The 10,727-nt window shown below is 42.0% G+C and overlaps 1 protein-coding gene across 1 annotated transcript; it reads right to left on the reverse strand.

The window, feature by feature from the left end:
• Positions 1–37: 37 nt before the first annotated feature.
• Positions 38–10,307, reverse strand: tmprss7 (transmembrane serine protease 7). The gene is made up of 18 exons (XM_085468436.1): positions 10,228–10,307; positions 9,230–9,434; positions 7,450–7,580; positions 7,296–7,363; positions 6,997–7,187; positions 6,876–6,911; positions 6,565–6,793; positions 5,876–6,000; positions 5,515–5,627; positions 5,322–5,428; positions 4,981–5,117; positions 4,546–4,653; positions 4,233–4,340; positions 4,043–4,159; positions 2,416–2,611; positions 1,873–2,141; positions 755–891; positions 38–642 (listed from the first exon to the last, which is right to left on the reverse strand). The coding sequence occupies exons 1-18, from the start codon at positions 10,297–10,299 to the stop codon at positions 481–483; spliced, it is 2,511 nt and encodes an 836-aa protein (XP_085324562.1). The 5' UTR covers positions 10,300–10,307; the 3' UTR covers positions 38–480.
• Positions 10,308–10,727: the final 420 nt, after the last annotated feature.

A 10,727-nucleotide genomic window follows, 5' to 3' on the forward strand; every position in this document is an offset into this window, starting at 1 on the left:
GAAGGGGGAAAAAATCCCCACACCGAAACCTGACCCGAGGGGGCTTGGACGCAGCGGGCATTCACTGCCTCCCATTTACCTGAACCTGGCGGCAGGTGTCACACGGAGCCCCAGAATGCAGTGCGGGCACAATGAGAGCACTATGAAAGGGTACGATCCGCACAACCATCCGTGCGACAGATATTGTGGGCAAACTTCCTTGCTGTGTATGTGGGAGTTCAGCTCCGTGGGACAAAAGAGTGTTTGAGGGAAACGTGTGAGGTATTACAACTGGGGCTGGGCCGCTGTGCCCTTGGATGGTCCTTAGGGGACAAAAACTTATTGTGAGCTTTTATTCAGTATGTGAGATTAACGGCACTTTATAACATCAGTAAACTATTAATTATTGGATGCAAAAAATACACAACACAGGACACAAGGTATCTAGTAATGATGTTTTAATTTGGAATATTGTGCTGGGAATGGATGAGTTTCATTGTGTCATCTGATATGGCTGTAGATCCAAGAGGTGAACTTTGTGACCCTGCTGTAAACCCCGGGTAGGTTTGGTCTGCCGCAACCGGACCCCCAGCTGACAATCCCGATCAGGAACCAGCGACCCCCGCCTGGTGCCTGACATGACAAAGGGCCACCCGAATCTCCCTGAGATACGAAGAGTACACAACAGTAACTTGCAATGATTCACTCACTAATGTGCACAGAAATGCACGTGAGTCTTTTCTTTAAGAGTCTTTTCAGTTGGATGGGAGCATACCTTGCAGGCATCCCGCCCTCCTGAGGGGACTCCAGCACACAGCATGCGTGGTGAGATGATTCCGTATCGCTTCTTACACTCCGTCTGACTCATTACAGACACCTCTGCTTTCTGTAGCACCAAGGAAAGCACCGTGTCTGCAGAGCAGCGAGATGAGGACCACATATCAGACAACACATCACCTCCCAAATGGACTACTGCAATGATGTCTTGTCCTGCCTAACAATGTGCTGGATAAGCTGCAGTATGTTTAAAACTCAGCTGCACATCATCCTCAGCTTTGTGCACCTCTACTGACTCCTGGTCAGGCGGTATCTCCTATAAAAACCTCGTCGTCATCTATAAATCTCTACAAGCCCTTGCTCCCCACTGCTCATTCAGACCTTTGTAGTCCACAAAAGCCGACTCTCCATCCCCCACACCATACTGTGGTCCTGTTGCTGCCCGCACTAACTCTGACCACCCCCAAATCCACAATGCCTCATCTTTGGTTTTTTCAAAAACCAGTTCAAATGTCACCTATTCACTGAGGCCTTAAGCTCGGGCTTTTTTTTGTTGTTGTTGTTTTTGCTTTACACACACACAAATCAAAGGCTTGTATTACTTCTATGGGATTTCTTTTACATATTTCTGTTTGTATTTTGCAAGCATGTATGTATAATTTTTTTGTCTTTATTTAAAACTTCATTTGTTTGCATCCGAAATATTTTGGATCATCTTGGGAAACATGACATGCATGCAATCAACAGTTGAAGGCATTTGCCAGTAACTGCCTCACAAAGAGGTGAATTTAAATGAGTCCCCTAAGAATGGGCCTACATTTTATGCATTTATTGTTTATGTCTCTGAGGTCAAAAAACAAGTAGTTCAGCATTAAATATCATTTGCATCTTATAGCACTGTCCTAAAATAAAATAAAGGTGCTGTCCAGATTGTTAAAATTAAATATTTTATGTTTTTCGAATTGTTATTGCCAAATATATCTTGAGGATCTTACAGCTTCTAACCCAGTGACAGCTGGGGTAGGTTCCAGCCCCTTTGGATCCTAAATTTAAATAAACAGATAAAAAAAAGTCGATGGACAGATGTAAAAATTCTCAGACTTTGCTTGTACTTACCATCCTCAGTTCGGTATCCCCACCCAGTCACCACACAGCGGTGGCTGTCGGTGACGGTGTGGGAGGAGGACGGTAGGCACACAGGCTGGACCAGCGGGCTGAGGGAGGGTGGCCAAGGCTTCTTCAGCTGCAGCAGCGCGATGTCGTAGTCAAACATTTGAGAGTTATAATACTCGTGCACCACGATCCGCTGTATCTCCACCACGTACTTGGCATGGCCTTGTGTCAGCATGCCGAGGTGGGCGCGCCAGTAACGTGGATCAGAGAGCCTGCAGAGGTCAAAGTTCAGGGACATTAAAGAAGCAGGTTGTATAAACTGGAACTTACTAAACTAGATCTTACACAGCTAAAAGAAAGATAAGTTGAGCTGATGAATTGATAATCTTTAATCTAAAGATATCATGTGAGGTCTTTGGCAGATTATAACCTGTGAAAAACAGTGGGCTTGCAAGTAAACCAGCTGCTCAGAATAATTGATGCAATGTTATCACTAAATTAAAAGAATACTTATAGTTCATAAGAACACCAGCGAGCTTGGCTGACCTTTGCTTGTTGAAGCAGTGAGCAGCTGAGACGAGCCAATCAGTGGAGAGGACAGAAGCACCGCAGTACAGGTGACCATCAAAATAGAGGCTGACCTGCCAAGGCCACTCCCCCTCTGCAGAGTTTACTCCACCCACGATACGCTCCAAGCCAGTTGACGTGAACACCCTGGTCAATGGGGAGGGACGACCACAAGCTGAGGGTGATAGAGATGGGTTTGTTGTTACACTTGTTAGATTTTAAAGGTGACCACAGTGTTTGTGAGCGTATTTTACCATTTAAACCCGTCTGGTTCTGCCACATGATGCAGTTAAATTTAACTGCATCATGTGGCAGAACCGCAATACTGAATCTGATATTATTATGTGTATGCACAGATCTGCCACACATTTAAATGCATGTGCATACTATGTCTTTATCAGTGTGTACAGCTCGTGGCACAAGTTACACACACACAATAATCACCTATGTTGACATGCTGATTCATCACCATGGCTGGCAGTCCTGCTGCCACCTTATTAAAACTCAGAGCTTTGATGCACGTGTGTGTGTGTGTGTGTGTGTGTGTGTGTGTGTGTGTGTGTGTGTGTGTGTACTAAGCTCAGTGTTAGTGAGTGATCAAAGGCAGACCTGTTCCCACCACCTTGAGACCCCATCATGATAAAATAACAGCAAACAGAGAGAGCTACGGGTCACCTCAGCGCTGCAGGTCAGCAAGTTTGCAGCTCAGTGCCCAGAGGGTTAGAAAAAAAGACAGCTTTCTCATGAGACTGCATGAAAGATCTGGCAGTGTGGTGGCAGCATAATCACAGTCATAAAAATCAGATACATCAGAGGGTAAGCAAATATAATTTCAGCAAATATTTGTGATTACAGCTTGAACCAGCTTTATTTCACTGAATCTATTTGCCAAACACTTATGATGTTAGCAAAGCAAACAACTGAGGAAATAATAAAAAGGTGGAGCCAACAGCATTTTAAAGGCACCTTACATCTACAGTTCAGCATGTACTGCTCCTGCTGCTGCTCTAAAACTCAAGTGAACTGAACAAAAAGCCACTGAAATTCAATCTGGTAAGTATAAAACGTTTTAAGCTTATTAATTACACTATTATTATTCAGGCACTGAGGTGGCCACTCCAAGGATAATCCAGGAACAAATTCCTACCACAAAACTGTTACTATTTCCAGTATTAGATGTGATAATGTTACTAAAACGCAAACAAATTTAATTAACAAGAAGTCAAAATCCGAAAATCTCTGTCGGGGTTTCCTTCCGAGTAGGAAACCTCTTTATTGTGTAAAACGTTTCCTACTTGGCAGCGTGATTGCAGCTTCATCCTCGCAGAACTGGATGTTCTGATTTTTTTAAAAATAAAAAAAGCCGGACAGAACAATTCAACCTTTTTTTTTTTAATAATTTGAAGATATTTGAGCATAATTATGAACTATTTATACAAAAACTGAAAATGAATGCAGTTTATGAAAGAGTTCAAATGTAGTCTCATACAAACCCAACATCACACAGCATGTTGGGAGTAGAGTCACCTACAAGAGCGCAAACTGTAATTGTTGCATGCTACAAAAATACGATGTGTACACAGGGCACGTATCGAGGAGTACTCACCACAGTCGGCCTCATCACTGCGATCCTGACAGTCATCGAGTCCGTCACACTTTGCGTTCTTTTTCAGGATGCAGGAGCCGCTTTTGCACTGATATCTGATTGCAGAGCAGGTCGTTTCTGATGAAACAAGTCTCAGTTATTAGTGGCTAAAAGGCACGTTTCATTTTATAAAGTTGCAAACGACACGTACCATGAGTGCAGTTGAGTTCATCGACTCCATCTGTGCAGTCTGTCTCTCCATTGCATCCTAGCAGAGGATGCAGGGGACTATTGGCACCACAGCTCATCGTGGGCCTTGCTGTGAAAATATGCATCATTTTTTAAAGTGCAGACTGAGTTCTCAAGGAAATAAACACATTTAAACCACATGCCAGACATCAAGAACAGTGTAACGTTTCAACAGGAACTCACGATGCTATTTTAAACAGACAAGGAATGAAAGCCGAACATTCCCATTGTTTAAAAAAACAAAATCAAAAATGGTTAATTGGAAAACAACTTACAGCAGAAGACCTCGTCACTCTCATCCTGGCAATCATCCAGGCCATCGCAGAGTCGAGTCTTCTGCACACACAGTCCCGTGTTGCACAAGAAATGGCTCTCTGGACAGGCTGGTGAGCAGAGAAACAGAAACAAAACTAAATCTCTATCATTTTGTTGTACTGGCTCAATATAACACAACACAATAAACTTCTCTGGGGCTGCAATACAGTGACAATTAACAACAAAAGAGCTACAAGAGTTTCAAGAGCTACAGTAAAAGATTATCTTTTTTTTCACAAGAACTTCCATATTTATTTTCCAACATTTTCACTTTGTAATTTTTAGAATCCACTTATGAACAAAGTTCACATGCACACAGATACACAGAGACACGCATTTCCTGCACCCCATCCTAGCGGTCACAGTGAGTCAGGCTGGAGTTATGCTGTGCTTACGCTGGTTCATACTGTAGCTGCTATAAGATGCCTGGAAAGGCTGAGTAGAGGTACGTGAGCTGCAGCGAAACTCCATATCTGGATTGTAGTCAGCAATCCGAAAAACCGTGTCATGTCCCACGTAGCTTCCACAGTAACTGTGGAAGGAAAACAAGCATCAAGAAAAATCATCACAGGATGTGGGACAAATATGGTCGTGGTCAAATGAATGGTCTAAAAATATCCAGGACATTCAATACATGAGGTGACTATCCATCTCTGTAGACTACTGAAAATACCCAATAATAATAGGCAGTGGAACTTATTATTTGAATTCAGTGTGAGCAGGTGTAGCCACGTACATGACTTCATTGACCTTCCACCAGCCTTGGTCACAGCCATTCATGTCCTTCAGTTTCAGAACATAGTTGTGGAAGCGCAGTGCAACTCCTAAAGTGGAGTTCTGGGTCTGTTATAAAATGACAGAACACACAATGAACGAAAACTAATAATAATAATAATGTGTGTGTGTTCGTGTGTCACTTGTTTGTCTACCTTAAACTTCCAGGTACAGGAGCACTGTGGGGGCAGCATGCTGGGGTAGAAGGGGCTGTACATTCGATCTCTGATACCAGGCTCCAACTGGGTCTCAATTTGAGACATACAAACTGAGAGTGACAGAGAGAGGCCTGAGGGTTATAGTTTCCCAAGCTAATGCTAGATGTTACATAAATCTGGGTGCTGGAACATTATATTATTGAGAAATCATTCTTTAGAAGCAGACTTATTATACATATTTTTTAAAAATCCTACACAATTCACTAAAATATTAATTTCATGTCGATGCTTTGCTTTCAGAAAACTTGTTTGTCAAGAACTACTGGCTTATAAGACAGAGCAGGTAAATGTCTCATACCTTCCTCAGCGATTGCCTCAAAGTATCCTCTGAAATTTTTATTCCCGTTGGTCATTCTGAAGGACAGCAGCATGAAATTGGAGGTAGAAACAATGGAGAGGGCGCTGGAGACCGGCTCACACAGGCTGCAGCACAAAGAATGTAGATCAGCACATGTGAAATTTGTATTTATGAGTGTATAAATATTCTTGGTAGTCTAAGTGCCAATGACTGGGACTTCTTTAAGTGAAACGTGGGGACCGACTTATTTAAACCTCTGAAAAGATGGATGCCTGAAAAGACTGAGCAGAGGTACGTGAGCTGCAGCGCAACTCTGGATTGCAGTCAGCAATCCGAAAAAACGTGCCGTGTGCCACGTAGCTGTGAGTCTGTCAGTGAAGTTAAAAATACTTATGATACCTATAAATACTTAGAATATATATGTAAATGTCAGATGCTCTGGAATAACCTGCTCTGGACTGATGAATCTAAGATGGACCTTCTGGCCACAGTAAGAACAGATGTGTTTTAATGTAAGGCCATCTGAGGAAGGCTCAAAAAGCAGAAATGGTGTGATATTGGAAAGGCTTAGTGGTATTGATCATCATACCACTAAAAAAAACCTTTAGAAATCTGCAGGAATTCTGTGTGTTGTTTTAGAGAATCTTAACTATACTGTAAATCAAACTTGTGCTCTGGTGCAGACTCGCCTGTGCAGAATGCGCCCTCTCATGGGCAGCAGAGCGTCATACACAGTGAGGGCATCGTTCACGCAGTCACTGGGCTCAATAACAAATGAGGTGATGGTGAGGCGGATCAGAGAGCCAGGGACTGCAGTGAGCTTTACATGGCAATTTATACCGCCCCATGACGAGAAGACGCTTAAAGGGACCATCACCCCAGGAAGGTTTGCATACATCTTATCTACACACTGAGAGTCTGGAAGGAGAGAGAGAAAAAACCTCATGGAAACAAAATGCAGACATGCAGGATGTTTGTTATTCACCTCAGTAGTTCTTACCTGCTGTGTTGGATGAATAATCTGAACGCTGAACACCTGCAAGAGAGCAGAATAGTCAGTTTATTCTAAGGTTCAGAGTGATAAATATGCATTAGACTACAGGTGAGACACACAAATGCACCATTGATGAGGATGGAGTCTATGTCAACTGGAAGACCCAGCAGGTAGCCTACAGAGGACCTGTTCAGGCTGGTGTGGACTGAATCTCTGAAAATGGCTGCTAAGCACTCCTCACACATCTCTGAGCTCTTCAGTTGAGGGACCACAAAAGCCATCCAGAAATGCACCAACACGCCACCCTTGTTGTTGTTACTTGGGGAGGAAAACAGATTGATAGAACATCTTTAAAATCATAAAACTAAATGAAAAACAGCAGATTTGTTTGGTTTTAGTTCATGATGACAAGGAGCACCATAGTACCTGAGGTCTGAAATGACAGCTTGCTTGTAGAGTTTCGCAACTGAGGACATTTTGTACACATTGTTCACCTGCAAGACACCAATAATGACACCAATAATTAACAGCAGATTAGTACAGACCAGCAGTTCACCAGCAGGGTTACACTGACACCTACCACGTGCTGGATTTTATTTGCCATGGACACAAACTCATGAGACTGTGGTTGCCGGTACTCTGGGATAAACTCCACATTGGCTACACGGAACATCCCAGCGAAATATGCTCCACTGTTACTTTCCCTGCGAACTGAGGAAATCTGGTCAAATTTAGCTTTTTTTCCCCCCATCGAGCTACTACATTACAATAATACATTTTAATAACATGCTGCCAATAAAATTAGCTAAACGTTTATGCACAGCATCTAAACACTGAACTTTGCAAAGATATTTAATGGACAGTTCACCTCAAAATCTAATTTACTCATTTTTCCTCTGGCCTGTTGTCACCTAGATTGTTTTAGTGTGAGTTGTCCAGTTTTGGAGATCTACTCATGACAAAATAAAAATAAATAAACCATGAATTTTTTTACATATCAACAAATAATAAAAATGATCCAGACCTAAGCAAATCTTAAAATCTATCCAACCTCAAAGGAATTATAAAAAATGCCATATTGCACAGTGTCATTATTTATTTAAACAAATTAAAATGCAAGTGTGTGTTAACAAGGAGGAAAGACATCAATGATGATCTTGAAGAAGTAATTGCTGATGCCCATTAACTTGGGAAGTGTTTGGCCATTTCCAAACAATTTGAATTGCATCTCTCTGTAGTGAGAAACCAGGACAGTTTTCAGTCTTCCCAGCAGTGGACGACACATCAAATTTAGCCCAGGGTCAGAGAGCAAACTGGAGATGGTTGTTCATAATGTACAGCACCATGTTTGGCGAAAAGAAAATGCAGCATATCAGCACAAACACGTCATTGCATCTGTTAAACACAGTGGTGCCGGAAGGTTGATTATTTGGGCCTGTTTTGAAGCCACAGGACTTGGGCACCTTGCAGTCAACGAGTTGACCATGAACTCATCTGTGTAGTAAGTGTTTTAGAGTCTTCATGCAACAGGACAATGATCGGACGCACAGAAGCAGAACACCTGAACAAAAGTCAGCAAACTGAAGCAACATTATAAAGAAGAGTGGGCCACTTCCTCCACAGTGGTGTGAGAGACTGATAAAGCCATACAGAAAATTGATTCCTTCAAGTTATTGCTGCTAAAAGTGGTTATACAGCCTGCTGAACCACGGAGTGTGCTTAAATTTTTTACATATAGCTCCTGCATTTTAGCTTAGTTTTTCTTAAATGAATACCAGCACACTGTAGCATGTGTTTGATGTAGTTCCTCTGAGGTTATATTTAGTTTAACTTAACCTGATATGTAAAACCTTAAAATTGAAAGAGCGCGTACTTCCTTTTTACTGTATTATTTGTGTCATCCTTCAAATATAGTGGAACAAAACTCTATTTTTCTTGTAGTTTTAAGAAGCCAAGTCATGATTTTTTAAAAGAGACAGCGATGATGAGTTTCTTACATTTATTTTTGAGCATGTTTTTTTTTATTTTTTTTTTTATGAACCTTTGACCCAAACTTGGGTCACTGGGGGAATCAAATACTAAAATTATTGTTCATTTGTAACTGCTTCAAAATGCTCTTGCATCAGTTTTTCACTGTTAAATAAACCAATACACATTTATAGACTCGTCATTTCTTTGTAATTACTTAAAATTATGAATGCAGCAGGGAGACAGCCGCACACTTTCCTGACTACAGATGAGGCCCAAAGAGAAAACAGTTTAATCTGTGGTGAACTGTCCCTTTAAATATCTTTCAGGAGCAACATTTTTGTTTTGTTTGTTTCTTTTTTATATAAAAGTGTAAGAATACTTCCACTTACAAATAAAGACCCACAGCAGCGACCACATGATCACCACCACCACGAACACTACTGCTGTGATGATTACAGTTATGTATGGGATGTTCAGCAGACGGAGCCACAGCCTCTTGAGTCCTTTGGGCTTCCGTCTAGTCTTCCTGTACTTCCTGCGCAGCTTCTGCAGCGTGTGGTCCACCGTTGCCACCTCCACTGACACATCTGCAATCTACAGCCAGACAGGGGAACACGGTCATGGCCATTCAAAGCTGTATATCACATGGACAGCACATTTTGCTTGCCCTTTAGAGCAATCACACAAAAGGGCAAACTATGGGAATGGATTTAATGGTGCTGAAATAATAGGAAAAGAACACCAAAAGCAATTAACAGTTCACTATGAAGATTCAGGATCAGGACGAAAGGGCACAAGAGGGTGAAGCCAGCTCTCCGGGGCAGACCATCCTCCTCTTATCTCTTTACTGTATCTGCAGGTCAACTTTCTTCTATTACAGTAAGCTGAATAATCAATCCCAAGTGCATGAGTGACAGAGGTTCTGAATAATGCATGGTTCAAAATCTATTTGATCTGCTACCAGTGATTCAAATATGTGCCAGCTAAAAACGAGGCTGGTTTACTTGGCACCTTAGCTCGTGACCCAGTGTCTGAAAGCAGTACCAACTCCATCAGATGTAACTTCAGTGCTCATTGAGTTACCCAATGCACATGTATTATTCATTCAGTGTCATCCCATACTGTGCAACTGGCAAATATTCCATCACAAGTTAGCAGACCATAGAGACGTAGTAAAAATATCAATATCCATTTAAGCACATTTAAATGTGAAATAAGCTGAGAGATTTAAAAAAGTTTTGAGATGTGTCAATAAAGTAAATCTTCCAGGATTTGAGTCTGGAGACACGGCTATGCTGAAGCGCAAAACTCAACACAAAAGCATCAAGGTTACACAAATCTACACACACAGCTATTTGTTACCAAGTTAACGATACAGCTTACTTACACTGGCACAGTCCTGTCGAGATGGATCATCATCTCCACTGGTCTGCTTGTTCTCATCGTGCTGCGCGCCCATGACACAGGCATCCCTTCAAGCCGCAATCATCTACTTTCTGACTTTTGTTCTTTCAGATCCATTCCCACTGCCTTTTAGAACAAGAACAGCCGTTCATGAAAACAGCAGATTCGAACAGAGCCAAAAAGCACACCGTTTGGCTCCACAGTCGGCAGGTGTCTGAAACCAGATCCTTGACCACAGACGAGCAACGGCGAAACGGGGAACTATCCAGTCGTATGGCTAATGTTTCATTCATTAACTTCCATCGATACCTTCTATCAAATGCACACGCACTAATGTTCACCAGGCACACGCTAACATTTTGCTTGGTAATCACGAGAAAGCAGTTGCACGACAAACTAGTCTCTTTAGGCATTTTTATACAAGTTTTTTATTCACAATGTTAATGGGGGAGGTCAACGTGTCAGTTAATTTACTCTCTGGCT

This window comes from Copadichromis virginalis, linkage group LG9 (assembly GCF_057382275.1).
Source record: "Copadichromis virginalis isolate Kocher_CV1m ecotype Utaka linkage group LG9, C_Virginalis_male_GT1.1, whole genome shotgun sequence".
In the NCBI taxonomy this organism is placed as follows: domain Eukaryota; kingdom Metazoa; phylum Chordata; class Actinopteri; order Cichliformes; family Cichlidae; genus Copadichromis; species Copadichromis virginalis.